Source organism: Trichosurus vulpecula, chromosome 4 (assembly GCF_011100635.1).
Source record: "Trichosurus vulpecula isolate mTriVul1 chromosome 4, mTriVul1.pri, whole genome shotgun sequence".
Lineage (NCBI taxonomy): Eukaryota > Metazoa > Chordata > Mammalia > Diprotodontia > Phalangeridae > Trichosurus > Trichosurus vulpecula.
In genome coordinates, this window is record NC_050576.1 from 28,218,866 (window position 1) to 28,240,471 (window position 21,606).

The 21,606-nt window shown below is 44.2% G+C and overlaps 2 protein-coding genes across 2 annotated transcripts in view; one reads left to right on the forward strand and one right to left on the reverse strand.

Moving 5' to 3' along the window:
- Positions 1 to 21,606, forward strand: part of RAB3B (RAB3B, member RAS oncogene family) — a 60,984-nt gene that overhangs the window by 5,148 nt on the left and 34,230 nt on the right. The window contains exon 2 of the mRNA XM_036757163.1: positions 7,695 to 7,925. Coding sequence (XP_036613058.1) covers positions 7,695 to 7,925 — 231 coding nt within the window. The remainder of the gene's footprint in view (positions 1 to 7,694; positions 7,926 to 21,606) is intronic.
- LOC118848320 (ATP synthase F(0) complex subunit C2, mitochondrial-like) lies at positions 2,524 to 3,196 on the reverse strand. The gene has a single exon (XM_036757164.1). It carries the CDS (start codon positions 3,133 to 3,135, stop codon positions 2,710 to 2,712), a length of 426 nt encoding a protein of 141 aa, XP_036613059.1. The 5' UTR covers positions 3,136 to 3,196; the 3' UTR covers positions 2,524 to 2,709.

Below are 21,606 nucleotides of genomic sequence, written 5' to 3' on the forward strand. Positions count from 1 at the left end.
AGTCTGTCTGCAGAAATAAATACAAGATAGTATAGAGTGATGGACCAGACCAAATATATGCTCACCATTACCTGCTTCACAAATATAAGTAGCAAGATGACTGAAAAATCTGAGGGTCTAAGTGGACTGCAAGCTCATATGAGTCAACTGTGGACTATGGTGGCTAAGAAATCTATTATGATCTTGGACTGCTTTAAGAGAGGTATGCCATTCAGGATTTGGAGAGGCTTTCTCACTAGGTGTTCTTTTCACCCTGGGGGAGTCATTAATGGGAGGTGATCATCCTCTGCCTTTGATAGATATCAAATGGAGTATTGCATCCAGTTGTGGGCTCTACAGTTTAGAAAGGACTTTGAGAAACCAGAATGGCCAGAGGATAGCAACTAGGTTGAGGAAAGGCCTGGAGTCTGTGTTATATGAGGCTAGAGTGTACAAACTGAGCCTGTTTAGCCTGGAACAGAGAAGACTTAGGGGCAGCTAGCTGGTGCGGTGGATAGAGTACTGGCCCTGGAGTCAGCACGAACCCTGAGTTCAAATCCAGCCTCAGAATGCTTACTAGCTATGTGACCCTGGGAAAGTCTCTTAACCCAGATTGCCTTGAAGGAAAAAACAGAAAGACAGGAAAGAGGACTTAAGGCAGAGAATTTATAAGCACCGTCAAATTTTGAAGGACCGACCTGTAAAAAAAGTCTGTTTGACCCCACGTCCATAGACAGGAACAGTGTGGGGAGGAGGCATTTAATTTAGTCTCTGTGCCTGAAAAAAAAACTTTCAAACGAGGAGAGTGGAGTGAGTTGCTCTTGGAGTCGTGTGGGGGTGGGGAGGTGGGTTGGTTTCAAACAGAGTTGGGATAATCATTTGTAGGGTATGTTTTTGAGAGGATTTTTAGTTATATGTGGTGGGTTGGATCAGATAATGTTGGGGATCCCTTCCACTGCTGAGATTCTATGCTTTGCTTAAGCAGAATTGATGAGAATATTGGTCAGTTGATTATGAATTTATTAAGCCCCCACTATGTGCCAGGCACTGGAGGAACCCTGTGAATCATAGAGTATGTTGGTAGAATAAAGGACTTCTTAGAGAGAAGTTACCACTCTGCCTTAGAACTGGTGATAGATGGCTCTGAGGTCTCTTCCATCAGAGATTCTCAGATCACTAGTATGTTAACTTTTCAAAGATAGCATTCAGAACCCTGGGACCCCCCCCCATTTAGGGTGTCAGGTCTTGCCCCCCCACCCAGGGATTCATTTGCATTAATGCCAACAAGACAGTAACTGCCAGCCTTCTTATTTATGGAGCTAGCAAGAGCAAGCGATGTTTATCTTAGCATATGGGCTTCCAAATTCACAGCTGGGCAGTGCCCTGTCTGTCCTAATGTTTCTCAGCCTGCTGCCTGCCAGCTAGCCTGGGCAGCCCCAGGGATGCTTGCTTTCTCAGCTGCCTCTGAATGCCTCAGTAACTCCTGCTAAATTGTCCCCTTGCAACGGAGAAGAACCCCTGAGGGCCCTGTCCAAATGTGTTCTCCTGATCTCCCGGCTTTCTTCCTCCACCTTTATCAATTCTCACTACGACGACTGTGGAAGGGCTGGTGTTTGATTCTTTCTCACTTGTCTCCAGGCTTCTTTTTCAAGCCTGGCCCACAGGATTGCCGAGCTAGAAGGAATATGCAGGGGTAGGGGGGTGGGAGTGGAGAGTGGGGTCTGGTCTAACTCACACCTGAACAGCCTTACCCTTCTCTCTCTCTACAAGGTACATTGCTTGCCCCAGTACAGTCATCCAGTTTTCACTGGTTCCTCATTCCTACTTTTTTATTATTTCCCTTGAGAATCTTAGACCTTTTGTTCTTTCAAATGAATTTTGTTATTTGGTCTAGTTCCATAATTGATATAGGACTGAATCTGTACATTTAATTTAGGAAGTATCATCATTTGTACTCTATTGGCAAGGTCCAGTCATTTTTTTTAAAAAATTAAATCGATTTTTAAAATATTTTTTATTTTCACATAGCTTACATTTCCCACTTTATCCCTTTCTCAGTGCCATCTCTTATTAAAAGAAAAGGAAAAAAATCCAAAACATTCAGCAAAACCAATTTTTAAAAGCCACATGTTATATGGAGTACCTCACATCTGTGGACCCAACTTCTACAAATCTGGGGGGTGACGTCTTCTTATGTCTCTTTGGGGCCAAACTTGGTCTTTATAATTTTGCAATATTTAGTTTCAGTTGTTTTGTTGTGGTTATTTTTTCCAATTGCAGAGACTTGACTTTCCTCTGAGACTAACTCCAATTTACCGTGTGTCTATATGCTGTTATATCTAGAAATATCTATATTTATGATAGATATATGTATATCTATGATGGGGTGCTTGGGTGCCTGTGCTTGGACCCCATTTCCAAAATCGCATCTCTCCCTAGCCTCAAAACACTATCCCTAGCAGTTTCTCTAGCAAAGCAGGACAGCATGCCCCAGCAAAACACTTATCTCTCTTCCTGATACAGTGGCCAGCTATACCTGTAGAATTTTTTTTTTAACAGCTTATTAATACAGTATTTATTTGTCTTCCCTCTGTCAAACCCTTAGCCCATGGCTTTCCCCAGGGCTGCCTGGTAAGATGGAGGGGGAGGTATACACAGGCTGAAAAGAGACATGGAAGGACCAGGACGAGGAGGAACATTCAGAAACGTTGGGGGACAGAAATGGCTCCATCACATGGCGAAGAGGATGAGGAAGGCCACCATCAGGCAAAAGAGCCCCATGGCCTCAGATAGGGCAAAGCCCAGGATGGCGTAGGAAAAGAGCTGTAGCTTCAGGGAAGGATTCCTGGCATAACCGATGATAAGACTTCCAAACACAGTCCCAATCCCAGCTCCAGAGCTGGCCACACCCACAGTGGCAGCCCCAGCCCCAATGAACTTCGCTGCTGTGTCAATGTCCCTTGAGATGGCACTAGTTTGGAATCCACATCTGGGGACAAGTGAGGTCAAGGGACCTGATGCTGCCAAAATGCTGAGGTTCTCATCTGTCCGAACCTCTGGCCGTTTCAGTACCACTGCAGTTAATGGTCTACTCAGCATCTGAGAGCTGCTCCTCACAAGGGCAGGGGTAGAGATGAACTTGGCGCAGGCGTACATTCTCAGGGGGTGAGGAGCAAAGCTGAAGAGCTGCCGGCAGAGCAGAGGAGACAGAGAGGGGGAGGGGCATACCTGTAGAATTTATTAGTTTGACCTTGTGTGCATGCTGAACTGACTGTGTACTGGGTCATAGAGATATTCACTACTTGCTGACCTATCATATTCAAGCTAGACCTAGACATATGTATACTCCCTTACATTTATCTTGTCTAACAAGACATTGATGGAAGCAGCCTGGGTATTTTCCAGTCAGCCCTGACCATTAGTTGACTTAGTGATGGTTCAGGCCTAAAACTACACCTCCATGTAGCCCCACTTTGGGCTATTTCCCAGTGAACTCTGGGTAAGATACCTGCACAGTAGATACAAAAAGTGCATGTTCCTTTAAGAACTGATCACCCCTTAACCTGTCCCTAATCCCACCCTGAATCACCTAATTAACATATTTGGCACATGTTTTACTGAAGTTTAACCTATATAAACTTTACCTGTAACCCTGTAAGGTTGCAGGTTCCCTAAGAACTCTTGCCTGCTGAAAAGCATAATAAAGCTTTGCCACCTTGACTTCAAGAATGCTTGAGTCTGCAAATTCATTCCAGATGGCCCCAACCCTCTCCAGTACTTTGGTCCTTGAGGGGTACCCCCCCTCAATGGCCCTGTCTGGGAACTCCAGTCTTGGGGTTCCTGGACTTTGTCCCACCCTCAACACCTATATACACAGTTGTTTGTATGCTAGCTATGTTGTTTCTCCCATTACAATGTGAGCAAAGGTTTTTGCCTTTTCTTATGTCCCCAGCACCATAGTACAATGCCTGGCACATAGTCGGTGCTTAATAAATGCTCGTTGACTTGACTCTGCTTACCTCTAAATTTCTTTCGAGAATTTTTTGTAACTGTATACAAGTCTTCAGTATATGTTGGCAATTGATTTCCGGATATGCATTTTGTAGTTATTTTGAATGGAATTTCATTTTCTATTATTTTCTCCTGGGTTTTGTTATTGCCATGTAGAAATGCTATTTATTTTTATGTGTGTTTATTTTATAAACTGCTGCTTTACTAAATCACTGCTAAATTGCTTTAGTAAGTTAATAACTAGCCACTTTCTAAATATTTTGTCTTAGTTCATTTGCTAATTTTCTATTAAACCATCATGTCATCAGCCAATGAGGATAGTTTTATCTCCTCCTTGCTTATATTAATGCCTTTAATTTCTTATTCTTATCTTGTTATAACTAGCATTTCCAGAACTGTGTCCAGTAATAGTAGGGAATGTTTTATTCCTGTATGTACTGGGAAAGCTTCTAGTGTTTTCCCATTATGTATAATAGTATTTTTGTTTGTTTGTTTTAGATGTCTATTTTTTACCATATTAAAAAAGGTTCTTTTTATGCCTATCCTCTTTTGGGTGTTTAGCATATGTGGGTCTTGTACTTGTGAAAAAAGGGATTTTCTTCATCTCTTGATATAATCATGTGGTTTTGGATGGTTTTATTTGTGACCAGAATAATATTGTTTTCCTAATGTTGAACTATCTTTGCATCTTCAACTTGATTTTGCAGAATCATTTTTGGCTATGTTGTGCCAGTCTTGTTGACAGTCATTTATTTAAAGTTTTGAATCAACATTCATTAATTAGTTTTATTGGACTATGGAACTCTTTCTTTGCTTTGCCCTTCCCTAGTTTATAAAGTAGGACTATATCTTATAAGAAGAGTTTGACAAGGTGTTTTCTTTCTAAATATTTGAAAATAATTAGTAGAGTGTAAATATTATTCTTTAAAAGTTTGATGGAATTCACCTAAAAGTCATCTGGACCAAGGGTTTTTTGTTAGTTCCTTTATAATTAGCCCAGTTTCTTAATCTGTAATTTGTCTCTGATGTCTGTTTCATGTTGTATTAATGCAGGTGTTTTGCTCCGTATGGTCTGTTTCTTTTAAGTTTCCTAGGCTTTCCTGTTATATATTTGTGGGTAGCAGGCTCTAACATTTCTCACTTCTTCCCTTTTGTGATTTTACCTATCTGTTTTCTAGTTTGATGATTTGATTTTTATCCTTTTTTAAATTAAGTTAGGGTTTTAAGTTTTTTTTCAGTTTTTCCAAGGAGCTTCTAGGTTTACTGTTCAGGTTTCCAGTGGTCTGTGTTTCTGTCTTCGGAAATTCATTTTTGAGAAAAAATGAGTGAAAAAATGTCTATCAAGTCCCTACTCTCCAGGACCTTATATTCTAAAGAGGGAAACAACCCACAAAGCGGGGTAGTGGCCAAGGAGGGGCACTTTGGTCCAGAAAGTTACTGGGATGGTGAGTGGGGTCATGGAGGAAGACATTAGCACAGAGTTGATTTGATTGTGGTTCAGATTTCCAGAAATGGAAGGTGGGGTGGGGAGGAAAGAACGTCTGCATGGGGACAAAGTGGTTGCCAAGGCTATAGAGGAGCTGTCTGGAGAGCTGGGGGCGAAGAACTTCCTAACCTTCCTCAGCTAGTTTTCCCCATGTAGAATTTTATTCCTTTGGATTGTAACTATGCTTTCTGTGAATTTTTTGAAATCTCTGCTCTCCAAAATTAGGCTGCATGCTAGGCAATGCCTGGCTTTCCTCTCCTCTATTAAAAATTCCCCAGATGGAGTAGTCACTTCTTAAGGTTTTTGTTACCACTCTCTGCCTCAGTTTCTTCAACTGCAAAATGAGGATAACAACAGCACCCGAGTCACAAGGTTGTCAGGAGGATCCAATGAAATAAAATCTGTAAAGTACATAGCGTGGTTCCTGGCACACAGCAGGCGTTTAATAAGTCCTTGTGCCTTTCCCTTAATAAAACGGTTAGAATTTAAGAATACCTTGAAGAACCAAGCTGCATTTGGACATACTAGAGATAATAGGATGAAAATTTTTGTTTCAGAGTAAAATGACATCTGCTTGTATTTACTTGCAGTTAAAGTTCATACATAGGAAAAATATAGTAAATCATAAACAAATTTTAACATTCTAGTGTTAATTGACACACCTGGTCCTTCCTATAGTTTAAGCAATCAGTTACAGAATCAGAGAATCTTAGAGCTGGGAGGTACCTCAGGGGTCGAGGTCAATTTGTAGCTGCCCCCAAATTCCCCCTACAATATACCCCCAAAGTAGTCATTCAGCCTCTGCGTAAAGACCTCCTGTGAGGGAGAAGCCTTTACCATCTTTTTTTTAATCACTTTTTTTAAACTAAGAAAAATTGCTTTTCTCTTCTTCCTACCTCCCCCATCTCCATTGAAAAGAAAAAAAGAAAAAGAAACCTTGCAACAATTATGCATAGTCAAGAAAAACAATCTTCATGCTAGCTGTGTCAAAAAGCATATGACTCCTTCTACACCCTGAGACCATCACCTCTCTGTCAGGGTGTGTAGCCTGCTTCAAGTCAAGTCCATCCAAGTAAACAAGTTATTCAGTTCTTATTATGTGCCTGGCGGACACAAAAACAAGTAAAAAGAAAGACAGCTCCTGACCTCAAGCTGGAAGGGACCTCAGAGGTCATCTAGTTCAACCTCCCCATTTTACAGATGAGGAAACTGAGACTCAGAGAGGTGGATTGCCCCAGACCTCTCTCTCTCTCTCTCTCTCTCTCTCTCTCTCTCTCTCTCTCTTTCCACACACACACACACACACACACACACACACACACACACACACACACACGCACACACAGTAAATGGCAGAGTCAGCACTAGAACCGAGAGGTCCTCTGGCTCCAAATTCACAGATCTTTGCCCTTGACCACACTGCAGAGCCCTGCCCGTGGGAAGTTCACATTCTATTTCAGAAGATGCCAATTGTATATAAGCAGCAATTATAGATAAATATTTCTTCAGCAGAATTGAAAGTTCCTTTTGTTCTGTTTTGGTATCCACAGTGCCTTGTACAATGCCTGTCATGTAGTAGATACATGATAAATGCTTCTTGGATTGGGCAGTAAATCAGAGTTCTGACTGAGGGGTACACCTGATCAGATTTGGAAAGGATTAGAGAAGGGAGTACTTGCTGTGGTCAGGGTAGGTGTCATGGAGAACGTGGGCTTGAGCTGGAACTTAAAGGATAGGCATGGTTGGGAGTAGATGGAGTGGGGAGAGGGAGCGGAGAGCATAAGCCGAGCCTTAGAGCAGGTTTTGGAAAGGCCAAGGGGCAAGGGGCTATAGAATGGAAGTCTGGAGGAAGGGACGGGTATGGAGAGCCAGGGTACCTGAGCAGAAGCCAAATGGACAGTGGCTAGAGGTGCAAGTGTTGGGATGACTCAAGGTATCCCTGGGTGATCCTGGAGGAGGAATCAGATTCAGAGTGTAAGGGACCTCAGAGGTCATCTGGACCCTTTTACCGAGGAGGTATTTCACATGCTCAGGAGATAAAGTGATTTATTGAAAGTCACCTAGGTTTAAGAGTCAGAGGTGGTGTTTGAACTTACCTCTTCCAACTTCACAGCCAGGGGTCTTTCCACTGTATACGCAAGGATGTTTCTCTGAATGACACGAGGAGAAACTGTATGCATTTCTGGTTAACCCAGATGATTGTGTATGTCTCTTATAGATGGCTTCAGTGACAGAAGGAGGTAAAGCTGGGGGAAAAGATGCTTCAGACCAAAACTTTGACTACATGTTCAAACTGCTCATCATTGGCAACAGTAGCGTTGGGAAGACTTCTTTCCTTTTCCGATATGCTGACGACACCTTCACCCCGGCCTTTGTCAGCACAGTGGGCATTGACTTCAAGGTGAAGACTGTTTACCGCAACGAGAAGAGAGTGAAACTACAGATCTGGGTGAGTTTTAAATGGCTAAACTGGAACTAGAATGCTCCCCAGGGGCAGATTGGTCTCTTGAGTCTAGACAAGAGCGTGATGAAAAATCACTGGGATGTCAACCATGAAAGAGTTCTTAGGGCCTGGGTCTAGCCTTTGGGGTCCTTGTGTCAAAGCTGTGATGATCTATCCACAGCACCTGGGGTACTCCCTTCACATGTGCAGCCCCAGGAAAGCTACCCTGGATTTGAAATACTCTGTAGATCAATGCCTACTCAAAACCATAGCTCATGAGCTCCCACTAATATGTTTACTTTATTATTATTTATTATTAGCCAGCCAGAAGATACATTAGTTCAGAACAAAAATATCTCAAGATTACCAAGCTATTCTCTGATACCATATGCTACTCTTTGTTCCCAGAGTACAGTAGCTAGAAAGACCTTCCCTAACAAGGACACTTTGTGCTCTTTTAGTGCATAGCCAAGGTTATGAGTTACTATACCCAGTTAAGCAACAGCCAGCAAGTGAACAGAATGTCTCAGTCTAAGATTAAGTCTATTCTTTTGATTATGCTTGTCTGATGCCAATTCCAGGCTCAGAGTCCTGACAATTATCTGACTTAAGGTTAGAAAATTCCCTGTAATTCTCATTAAATTACTGCCTATGAGCCTCTGTTCCCAAAACTCATTTCAGAAACTCTGACTCCTTAGAAACTATAGGACCTATGTGCAGGCTGGGCTGCCAAGGGGACCCTCACTCTACAAGTCATCTTTGAATGGCATATGGATGAAACTAGGGGCCAGAGCAAATGAAAGTAGCAAGGCTATTACCATCCACCCCTCCAGAGTGCCTTTATTATACATTTCTTCTAGTAAGAAAGGCTTACTGGCCTTTCTATATTTGTATCACCAGCACCCAGCACCGTGCCCTATACGCAGTAGGAACTTAATTTTAATTAGGTTGCATTTTTTGGTCTCTTTCCCCTATTCATACCACCAACTGCTAGTGTCTTTCCTCTGAGATGTCCTTCCATATACACTGTCTATCTCTTGTATGTACCCAGTTATTTGCATATTATCTTGCCCATTAGAATGTGAGTTCCCTCAGGGCAAGGACTGTTTTGACATTTCTTTGTATCCCAAGCATTCAGCCCAGTGCCTGGCACACAGTAGGTGCTTAATCAATATTTTTGACTGATCAAATTGAGAAAAGAAGACTAGGAAGATGTGGTGACTGTCTTCAAGTATTAGGAAGGCTGTCATGGAAGAGTCATTGGATTTGACAGCCCTTGAGGGTAGAATGAGGAGAACTGGAGAGAAGATTTGATGTAAGTTACAACTTGCTAACTATGGGAGCTATCCCAAGGTACAGGAGGCTGCCTTCAGAGGCCGTGAGCTCCCCCTCCTTGGAGGTCTTCAAGCAAAGGTTGGGGAGGTTGCAAAGACAATGATTCCTTAGATACTGATTGGACTAGATGGGTTCTAAGGTCTCTGCTAATGCTGAGATTCTATGTATCTGTGATTGTGTGACTCAGCTCTTGAGGACCAAAGCTTAGTCTTCCACTGCTTCTCCTCCCCTCCCCCATCTGCCCAGGACCATAGCAGGTACCCAGCAAGGACTTCTTATTTGATGTCCTTTAATCAGAAAGGCCTTTATTAATCCTAGGTAGGCTGGAAATCAGACAGTCCCTTTCGCCTGGGAGGTAACAGTCTCAGACCCAGTCTTCCCTGCTTTCTTCTCTTTCACAGTTGTCAACAACCAATCATAATGCAATTCAGCAAAGCCTTATTAAACTGCTGTGGTGCCCAAGGCCCTATGTCTAGCATGGCGTGGGAGTGCAGAGGTGAATAAGACATGTCCTTGTCCTCAAGGAACTCACAATCCTAGCAGGGGAAATAGGAGGTGGTGTGGCACATAGATGGAGCCCTGGATTTGGAGTGAGAAAACTTGGATTAAATTCTCCCACTTAACTACCTATATGACCGTCTCTTTGAGTGGGTCTCAGTTTCCTCATCTGTAGGAGGCTGGGCTAGATTCCTTCTAAGGTACCTTCTAATTCTAAATCTATGGTCCTGTATCCCTGTGACAAGTCAGCGCACCTCACCGAGACTCAACATCTTCATCTGTAAAATGAGGACTAGCCGGAAGTCCCTTCCAACTTAGGACCCCGGAATCATAAAACAGATGTGACATGTTCCAGATAGAGTGTTGAGAACATTCATATTTACCTAGAAACCAAGGCACCCCCTTGGGGGAGAGGCAGTGTGGTGTAATGGTTATATTGCAGGACTTGGAGTCAGGAAGACTTGACTAGCTGTGTGACCTTGCTTTCTGGGCCTCAGTTTCCTCATCTCTAAAATTGAGGGGGTTGGGCTCTATGACCTCTGAGTTCCCTTCTGGCTCTAAATCTACTATCCTTACTGAGTCTGAGGACAAAATGTAAATTTCTTGAGGCAAGGGGGCCATCTTACTTTAGTCTTTGTATTTGCAGTATCTGGTACCTAGGAGATTAATAAATGCACGATGATGATGAGGAGGAGGAGGAGGAGGCAGAAGGGGGACGATCAGGAAGCCTTCTTGGAGGAGGCAGCCTTTGAGCTAATCCTTTGAGCTCCCATATCCCTGCTACTTTATGATTTACCCCCCAACTACCCTGTGAGGAAAGAAGTGTGTTGTTGACTGTTTCTGACAGTGAAGGAAAAGGGACGTTCTCAGTATACTGTTTAAGTAACTTGTCTAAGGTCACACACAACTAGTAAAGGTTAGAGCTGGTTTGGTTTCCGCAGGTTGGACTGCTCGTGGGAGGGATTAGGGGGATGGCTCTGGGGGCACTGAATGAAGGCTTTGCACATTTCCAAGACTTTTGGCTTGTGGTTTCATGGGATGCTAGATTCAGAGTAGGGAATGACCTCAGAGGCCATCAAATCCAACCTCCTAATCACACAGAGGTGGAAACTGAGGCACAGAGAGGCTAGGTGACTTGCCCAAATTCACATAAGTAGTAAATGGCAAAGCTGGTACTTGAACCCAGGCAGGTTCCCTGTGCTTTCCACTGTAACACACACACACATGCATGCACACACATGTTTTATGTGTGTGTGTCGCTATCTAGCTTCTTTCCCTCTATATCAGGCTTCCTGTTCACACACATGGCTAGATGGGGGCTAGTTCCTTCTAAGAGGGCCAACTCTGCCCTTGCCCCTTGATTTCCCTGGGGCTGGGTCATTGCTTGTCATTCCCATACTCACTTTTCAAGAACAGGAGAGTGACCCCAAGGAGTGCTGGGAGCCTTCTCCCCACTAGCCCTAATACAGATCTCAGAGTAGGATGCAAACAAATAGGGCTTGGCTCCCCCAGGAGGCATCACAGCTGCTCCCCACACATGCAATCTACAGGCCCCCTGCAGGCTTCTACCACCCCCCTGCCCGCTCCAGCGGGGCTTGGCAGCCACTTCCAGTGAATTGTTCAATTATCACTCAGCCAGATGGCTTCATGTGTCTCCACCTAAAGGGTGAAGTTTCTGGAAGGCAGAAGGAAAAGGAGAAAAAGGACTTAGTTGTATTGTGGGAAGATCCTGGGATCTGGAGGTGCACCACCTACGTTCAAATTCTTAAATTCTGGGTGAGTTACTTCCTAGATCTGGGACTCAGTTTTGTCACCTGTCAAATAGGAGGAAAATACATATAACGTAGTTCATGGTATTGTTATGAGGTTCAATTGAGATCATGACTGTGACATGCTCTATAAATTCTAAGATGTGATAAATGGCAGCCTTGACTATTTCCACCTGTCTGTCTATCCACCTCTGTTTATTTGGGGCAAGACCTGTGCTTTCATTCTTTTGGGGAATTTCAGGAGTGTAAAATTCCTCCAGCAATGCGGATGGTCACTTTTTCTGTAATTTGTCACCTTTGTACCTGGGGCCCAGAAAGAATGAGTGACCTAGAGTGACGCTGCCAGTGTGTTGCAGGCAAAACCAGAGCCCAGGTCTTCTCTGAGTCCCCCACCCCCTCCACTGGCTCTCTAACCATTGTGCAACACCGCCTTTCATTGTCACCACCACCATCATTAATCCATCCATCAGTCGGCATCATCTGCCATTATGGATAAACTTCAAACAGAAGATCTCAAGCATGGTTGAGGGGAAGTTGTAACCATTGATAGAAGTTGCACAAATGGAGGGCTCATGTCCAGAGTGAGGGGTCTGATCACCCCCACTGGCCTCTGCTTCCCAACCACATTTGGAATACAGGCTTCTGTTGTGGCTGCCACAGTTTAGAAAGCCGTTGTTAAGCTGGACAACGCCTAGAGGGTGGCAGCCCTCAAGAAGAAGGAACTGGAGGTTGGGCCTTAAGAGAAGACTCTGGATAAGAGAGGATAGAACAGCGAACATGAGAACTGTCTTCAAGTACTAGAAGGGCTGTCCTCTGGAAGACCGTTAAGATTTCTTCTGCTTGGCCCTGGGGGACAGGGTGAACAGTGAGGGGCTGGGGAGGGAATTGGCACAGAGGCTAATTTTGGCTTACTGTTGGGAAAACAGTGAGATGGATTTTGAAGTAGAGTAGCTGCCTTTGGAGGGAATAGGTTTTCCACCATCAAAGATTTTTAACCAATGGGCAGGTGAGCCCCCCTTGGCTATTGATGGGAAATTCCTGCTCAGGTATAGGTTGGATTAGACCTTGGATAAGTTACTTCCCTCTTTGGGCCTGAGGTTAGACTAATGTCCCTTTCAACTCTGTGCCTGTGATCCTATGATGCTGTCACTTACTTTACTTCCCTTGGCCTCAGTTTCCTCGTCTGTAAAATGAGGGGGGAAGGGGTTGGGTTAGGTGATCCCTGAGGTCCCCTTCCAGAATTCAGACCCTACGAGATGACCGCTTAGAGTCCCAATGCCCTTCCACCTCTGACACTCTAAAACTCTTTCCCTAACCCCCTTTATCTTTGATGTTTCCCATCTCTTGCGAGGAGCTGTTCTCTCTCCACCTTCCCCCCAGCTGCCTCAGTTCCTGGGGAAGTTAATTACATATCAGAGAAGAGAACATCCTCACCCTTGGGGCAGAGGGGAGGCCTCATTACCTGGGAGAGAGCCAGTGATTGGGAGAGAGCCAGGGAACACACACAAGGATGGAGAGAGGCTTGGCAACCTCTGAGCCATCAGTCTCAGCTCAGGTCTGTGTACAGGCTGCTTAGCAACAGAACAGAGTTCCCACAGGGAGGGGAAGGAGGAGGGGGAGGGGAGGAGAAATTGGGGGAGAAGGAAGAGAGGGAAGAGGGGAAAGGGGAAGGAGGAAGTAGAGGAAGAGAGTGAGGATAAGGAAGAGAGGGAGATCAGGAGAGGGAGATCAGGAGAGGAAGAGAAAGGGAAGAGGAAGAGGAGGGAGGAAGGAGATGAAGGAAGAGAAGGGGGAGGGGAAGGGAGGAGAGAAGGGAAGGGTGAGGAAGAGAAAGGGAGGAGGAGGAGGGAGGGGAAGGAAGAAGAGGGGAAGGAGGAAGTGGAGAAAGGGGAGGAGAGTGAGGGGAGGGAGGGGAGGAGGATAGTGAGGGTGAGGAGGATAGTGAAGGGGAGGAGGGGAAGGAAGAGTCAGAGAAAGGGAAGAGGAAGGGAGGAGGGAAAGGAGAGGGAAAGGAAGGACAGGAGAGGAGGAAAAGAGGAAAGTGGAGGAGGGGGAGGAGGAGAGGGAGGAAGAGAATAAGGGGGAGGAAAGGGAAGAGAAAGAGAGATGGGGGAAGGAGGAGGGAGATGAAGGGGGAGGGGAAGGGAGGAGAGGGAAGGAGGGGGTAGAGCTGGAGAGGAAGGGAGGAGGAGGGGAAGGGCTGCAGGTCCTACAACACAGAAGCTTCTGAATAGTGCTGGAGTTGGCTACAGCTGCAGAGAAGGTGGCCCTGGGAACAGGCTCTTGCAGAATTCAATTACAATTAAAATTTAACAAACATGTATTAAGTACTGATTATGTGCAAAGCTCTGGAGGCTTAGACAAAGCCAGCTATATCATGCTTGGTGTTCCATCTCCCATCTCCACACTTCTTCAGGGCTGTTACCCATGCCTGGAATGTAGTCCCTGCTCACCTCTGCCTCTCAGAGTCTCTAACTTCATTCAAGGAACAGTTTAAGAGTCAGTCAGTCAATGTGCATTTATTAAACCCCTACTATATGCCAGGCACTGACCGCACTAAGGGCTGGGTAAGGCCAGTCCCTGCTCTCAAGGAGCTCATTGTCTGATGGGGGAGGGGGATGAGGTGCAAACGACTGTGGACAAATAAGATCTAGGCAGGATCAATTGGGGGCAGTCTCAAAACGAAGGTATCAGGATTAAGGAGGACTGTGAGAGGCTTCTTGCAGAAAGGAGATGCTGAGACTTGAAGGAAGCGATTTGTTACAAGGGACCTTTCCTGACCCCCTCAGCAACTCACGCCCTCTCCCCCCAAATGACTTTGAATTGATTTGGTATAGATAAAATTTCTTATCTGAGTTTCTCTACCAAAAGAATGTAAGCTCCTTGAGGGCAGGGAATGATTTATTTTCTTCTTTGTATCTCTAGAGCCTAGCACATAGTAAGTACTTAAAATGATTGTTGATTGATTAATTAGAGGGCAGGAAATGAATGAGGTTGGACTAGATGGTCTCTGAGGTCCCTTCGAGCTTGAAAAAATTTGGTACTATGAGAGGTAGTGGGCTAAAGTTAGCCCTTAGAGCTAGAAGCTTAGGCAACAAACATTTATCAATCATCTACTGTACGTCAGCCCCTGTACAAGATGCTAGCGAAAGGCTAATACACAGTCCCTTGCTATCAAGGAGTTTTATTCTGGGGGAAACGAGGCAGCCAGGTATCACAGGAGATAGAGTGATAGACCTGGAGCCAGGAAGTAAGGAAGACTTAAATTCAAATCTGGTCTCAGACTCTGACTAGCTCTACCTCAGTTTCTTATCTGTAAAATGGGGATAATAAAGTTCAAATGAGATCATATTTGTAAAGTGCTTTGTGAATCTTTATGTAAATGTTATCTGTCATTCACTATGAGCACACAAGAATATATACAGTGTAAATGTGAAGTAATCTCCAAGAGAAGGTACTAGCATTAAGGGAAAGGCATCATGCAGAAGGTGGGACTTTAGCTTCCTCCACAGCCCCCATATTGGCCCTGCCCAGGAAGGACAGATGTGGCTAATTAAGAGGAAGGAGCTGTTATGTTAGCAGGTGTGGAGACAGGACACTGAGAATCTTGTCACTTCCCTTTCAGGGCTGGAGTTTCCTGCAAAGAGGGACAGACTTAATTGGAATTCTGAGGGCAGCATTAATAACAGAAACTGTTCCAATTAGCTACATATTTCTTTCTTCCATCTTAGTCAGTATCCAGTGTGGAGGGCTTTAGTCCTCAACTAATAGATCATTTTTCTCCTCCCACCCAACCCTTTATATCTGGCCTCTCCTTCCTCCATTAGGTTAGGGGGAGCAGTCACAAAGGACTCTCCTCTCTTTTCCTTGTTCAGGCAATCAGCAAGCATTTATTAAGTTCTTACTATATGCTAGGCATTAAGGATACAAAAAAAGGCAACCCTCACCCCAGCTGTCTCTGGCTTCAAGGAACTCGTATTCTAAGGGAGGGGAGAATAACCTCCTAGTAAGTAACTACGATGGAAACCAATCTCAAAGGGGAAGGCATTGTAAGTGAGGAAGACTGAGAAAGACCTCCTGCAGAAAGTGGGACTTTAGCTGGGGATTGAAGAAAGCCAGGGATGGAAGGAGGTAGAGATGAGGAAGGAGAGATTTCAGGTGTAGGAGACAACCAGAGAAAATGCCTGGAGTCATGACTGGAATGTCCTGTGCTAGGAATACAAGAAGGCCAGTGTCACTGGATGGTAAAGTTCATGGAAGTGGGGGAAACATTCCATACCTGGTGCCACCCTGTCTTTCCATTTCCCTTTACACACACAAACTACCTTGGACAGTTCTCTGCCTCCCAAATGTTCCCTATGCTCTCCTACCCCCATGCTTTTGCTTCCTTGTTCCCTATGGCCACAGTCTTCCTCTCTTCCCCATCTTTTAAACTCTCCCCCATCCTTAAAGCCCACATTAAATGCCGTCCCTGAAGGAAGTTTTTTTTTTATCTCTTATAAGTAATGATTGCCTCAAATATGTTACAATTTCCTTGGCTTCTGTCTTATTTTTCTACTAGACTCTCAACTCCCCAAAGTCAGGCACTGGGTCTTATTTAGACTTTCTACCTCCCCCAGTGCTGAATAATGCTGTGCTTTATTTTTTCTGTAATTTTGTTTCATTTATTTTCTGTATTTTCAGACACTCAATAAGTATTTGTTGATTGAATGGGCCTCAGTTTCTATATCTGTCAAATGGATATAAAAATCTCCCACCCAGGGGTGTTGTGAGGATCAGTCAGTCAGTCAACAAGCATTTATTAAATGCTTAGTATGTAGCAGGTACTGTGCTGATTATTGGAAATACAAATATAAGGAAAAAGACAAGCAGTCCCTGCCTACAAGGAGCTTACATTCTAAGGAGGAAGACTACATAAAAGGGAGCTGAAAACTGGGAGGAGGGGGGGAGAAGCTGGCATGAGGCATAATGGAGAAATCCAGAGGAGTGCCACCTGGTGGGAAATGAAGAGAGATTACTGGCCTGGGTGCCCTCCTAAAATAAAGTCAGTTGAGAGACTGGATGGGAAAGTCCATCATTAACCGAAAAGTACTTTATAAACTATAAAGGATTGTAAAAAGTGAGGTATTATTATTTCCATTTTTCAAAATGTTTATTGATTTCTTTTGTTTTTATTTCACTCTTAGTTTCCACAATCCTTTCCTCTCCCTCCTCCAGAGAACCAAAAGAAAGGGAGAAAAGAACAAGCAAGCAAAGCTAATCAAAGTGTCTGCCAAGAGGCAGATGTCTTCACATGTCTTCTTCAGGGCCAAGCTTTGACATTATAAATAAATTATTTATTTTTATTAATTCCAAACAGTCCAATCCATCAAACAGCTGCTATGTACCAGGCACTGTGCCAGAGGCCGGGAGTACAAAGACAAAACAAGAAACAGTCACTGCCCTCAGGGAATTTGAATTCTACTGGAGGGATACAGCATGTAGACAGATAAGTGTATACCCAGTTATTTGAGGAGAAGGGAGGGAGCAAGCACTAAACTGCTACAGAGAACAGAGAAAGAAAAGCTTCCTGTACTTTGAAGCAAGCCATGGATACTAAAAGGCAGAGGGAGGGAAAATGAGCACTTATCAGGGATGAATTCCAAGTCTGGGGATTGGCAAGTGAGCCGGTTTGGCTACAACATTAAATGTGTGAAGGAGAGTAGTATGTAATAAGCTGGAAAGGTCATTTGGAGTCAGGCAATGAAGGCTTTGAATGCCAAGCTAAAGAGTTGGGTCGTGTTGTCCTTGAGTCAATAGGGAGCCATTGAAGCTTTTTGAGATAGGGAGTAATTTGGTTAGACTCATGCTTTTGGAAGATTATTTTGGCTGATGTTTAGAGAATTGATTGGAGAGTTTTAAGGTTGAATGTTGAGAGTCCAGTTAGAAGGCTGCTTCAATAAGCCAGCCAAGAGGAGATAAGACCCTGAACTGGAGGGGGTGGGTGGTAGTGGAGAGAAGAGATGTCATAGACTTAGAAAGGACAGGACTTGGCAAGTTATTGGATATGGGAGAGAGAGGAAAGCCCAGGATGAGTCTGAGGTCAGGAACCTGAGTCACTGGAGTGGTGGTGTTCTCTACACAGTACAAGAGGCGATGGGTTTAGGGGAGAAGAGATGGTGTCCCATTTTAGACATGTTGAATTTGAGAAGCTGATGGGCCCTAGAGGTGGACCAAGAGGCAGGTAGTGATGTAGAACTGGAGCTCAGGAGGGAGATATGGGAATGACATGCAAATCTATAAGTAACCCACATAGAGATGATGCTTAAATCTACAGGAGCTAATGAGAGAGGGTAGAGAGCCTTGGGAGATACCCACAGTTATGGGCTAATAAGAAATGAAGACTGAGAAGGAGTGGTCTGACAAGTAGGAAGGGGAAGGGGTTAAGTATTTATATAGCACCTACTATGTGCTAGGCATTGTGCTAAGCACTTTTAAAATATTATCTCATTTGATCCTCACAAGAACCCTGCGAGGTAGGTACTATTATCCCCATTTTACAGCTGAGGAAACTGAGACAAATAGAAGTTAAATAACTTGCCCAGGGTCACACAGCTAGTAAATATCTGAGGTTGGATTTGAACTCAGATTTTCCTAACTTCAGATTCAGCACTCTATCCATTATATCATTGGCTGCCTCAAGAAAATTATTATATGCCTATTATAATTGTCCAGACCAGAGATATCACAAACCCAAAGAGGAGGGGGTATTTGGGTGGAGAAAGTGGTTAGTTGTGTCAAAGGCTGCCAAGAGGTCAGAAGGTTGAGGATTGAAAAAAAAGCCACTGGATTTGTCAGTCAGTGGACAAGCATTTAATTATGTGCTTACTATGTGCCAAACACAATCCTAAGTACTGGGAATATGAATAGAAGCAGAAAGAAATAGACCGTCAGAGTCCTTGTCCTCAAGGAGGTTACATTCTTAATAGGAGAAGACAATACATAAAAGAAGTCAGAATGGAATGGGAGAAGGAGGTACCTGAGGGGGCATCATGGAGAAGGTCCCATGGATAAGTCAGCAGTGTGACTTAGAGAGGGATGAAGGCATTTTCAGCCTGGGCCTCCTCCTTATATGGAAGGTTTTGGGAGGAACCAGCTAATCAAGGGTAAAGCATGGCTTCTGATTCAGATGGGAGATGGTGTCCTGCAGGTATAGAATGAGGCATACATTTTTAAACATAGTAACATATTGGTTTGTTTTGTTGATTGCAATTATTTGTTACAAAGAAGGGTTCTAATTTGGGGTAGGGAGGATGTATGGAGAGTTACTGGAAAGTGATGGATTTTAAGTACATTAATAAAAATTTTTAAAGAAAAGTATTTGTATAGCCCAAATTGCTATAGAAATCCCCAGCTTTGCCACTATTTGTATCACCATGGACAAGACACAGCCTCTCTGAGTCTATGTTTCTTTCCTGTAAAATGAAGGGTTGGCCTTTGAGGTTCCTTCTTGCTCTAGATCTAATCGGTAATTCATTTATTCAGTTAACATTTATTAAGTGCCTACCATGTTCCAGACACTGCCTTAAGTGCTAGGCAAAAGACAGTGCCTACCCTTAAGGTACTTACAATCTAAAGGGGAGACAACATGCAAACAAATATATACAAAACAAGCTATATACAGAATAAGAGAAGGCACTGGAATTAAGAGGGATTGGGGAAGGCTTCCTGTAGAAGGTGGAATTTTAGTTGGAACTTAAAGAAAGCCAAGGAGGTCAGTAGTTGGAGTGGAGGAGGGAGAGCATTCTGGGCATGGAGGACAACCAGAGAGAATGCCTGAAACTGAGAGATGGAAGGTCTTGTTCATGGACAGTCAAGAGGCCAGTGTTGCTGGATGGAAGTATTGAGGAGGAAGGGGTAAGAAGACTGGAAAGGTAGAAGGGGCTAGGTTAGGAAGGGCTTTGAATGCCAATCTCTCTGAATTTAGCTTGGCTTGTTTGTGGGAAGTAAACACAGAGTCCACCACCAGCCCTGTATTTCAAGCCTTTTCTGGTAGGTTGGTCTTAGAGAAACTAGGCTCACTCCCAAGCCTTGAGTATAATGATCAGCCTCAGCCTTCTAGGTCACCATATCCCTTTGGTGAGTCATACTGTAGTCCACTAAAACCCCCGGGTCTTTTTTTTAATAGTAACAACTCTCTAACAGTGCCTCCCCTAACTTTTGGGTCTGTGTCAGACTTTACATTTACCACTATTACATTTATTCCATTTTATTAGCTCTGGTCTTTTGTTCTCACTTGTCAGTGTCTCCTTTGGGTCCAATGTATTAACTCTTCTTTCTGTCTTTGCGTTATCTGCATATTTGATAATTGTGTCATAAGCAAAATAGTGGTCCTGCTCTCACCTACAGTACCTCCCAATACTGTACGATTAAGCTTCTTGGAGTGGGAATTGTTTCAGTCAGTCAATAAACATTTATTAAGTGCCTACTATGTGCCAGATACTGTGCTAAGGGCTGGGGATACAAAGAGGGGCAAGAGATGGTCCCTGCTATCCATGAGTTCAAAGTTTCAGTCATTGTATCTCTATTTCCAAGTGCCTGGCACATAGTAGGCACTTAATAAATATTTGTTGAAGCTTTTTGCAAATCACAAGGTGCCTTGTAAAAACAAGCTATTATTGTTCTGCATTACTTAATCTAAGTTGTTGCTTAAAAATGTTCAGCAGTCTAGGGCTAAAGCACAGAACCCTTGAACACTCCACTAGAGACCTCCTTCCATGTTGATCTGGAACCACAGATGACCATTCTCAGTCTGGCCTTTTTACCAATTCTGAATGCCCTTCAGTATACTCCACTCAGCCCTCAGCTTTCCATCTTTTCCACAATCAGAAATGGACAAAGGGGTACAAAGTACTCCAAGAAGTGTCGTAGGTTTGGGAAGGGGAGCCAGCCTCCAGTCTGGAATCACTGAGCCCCATCAGACATCTCTGGCTTTCCCATTTGTCTGTGTGCCTTGGGTGTTTCTCAGCTCCTACCTTCCTAGGTCTAGTTGCACATGACACTCCCTCTCCCCTTTTGTTTATGTTCTCAGTGTAACTGCATCTATTTTGGTCTGTCAGGTGGCCAAGTATGACCTGAAGCTGGGAAGGATTGTTTTTTTTTCTTGGATATGTGTGTGTGTGTGTGTGTGTGTGTGTGTGTGTGTGTGTGTGTTCTCTTAGGTGGGTGATGTCACTTTTCTTACACAAGGTAGGGTTGGCTTTCTTTGTGAGTTCTCTAGAGAATCACAGCTGCTTTTCTGCCATCCTGCAGCAGCCGCTATGGTTGGGCATGAGTCTGTCCCCAAGGCTTTGGTGGTTTTCTGTTGTGTGCCCATCCTTGTGCCACGTACCTCACGGATGGAAGATAGAGAACCAAAAGGGGCTTTAGTTATCATTTATTATTATAGAAAGGGGAAAAGAGTCCCAGAAATAGGAAGAGACTTACCCAACGTCCCATAGCTGGCAAGTGTCAACAGTGAGGTTTATACTCATGTCCTTGATCAATGAATGAGTGAAACATAACTTATCAGGAGCGCTGTCCCAGGTCCTGGCAACACAAATAGCAAAGCAAGGAGTGTCCATTCTAACAGAGCACACACACACACACACACACACACACACACACACACACACACAGGGGAGTGGAGGCCAAGGTCTGGGGAGCACCAGGGGAGTTTATCAACATCCCTTTTCCAGGAGTAAGAGCAGCATTGGTTTGATGAAGTGTCTAGAGTTTGAAAGGGATGGGGGACGAGATGCCCATGGTGGGCACTGCCCCTGGGCTTGATCACCAATGATCTGTGCAATATCTAAAGCACCCAGTCCAGGTTCCTATGTACTCAAAGCTTGGGGTGCCTGAAGCATGGAGGCTGGATAGTGTGGTGGAAGGTGAAGGCCTACCTCTCTATGTCAATAAAAACTCCATTGAAATGTTGCCCCCTGCAGGAAAGCTTCCCTGAGGTTCTCTCCTCCCTAGCCCCTACTCCATGATATTCCTCCTGGGCTTTCACAGAGCATTCCCCCTCCACCCTTGCAGTGTACTCATTAAGTCTTGTTTCAAATTCC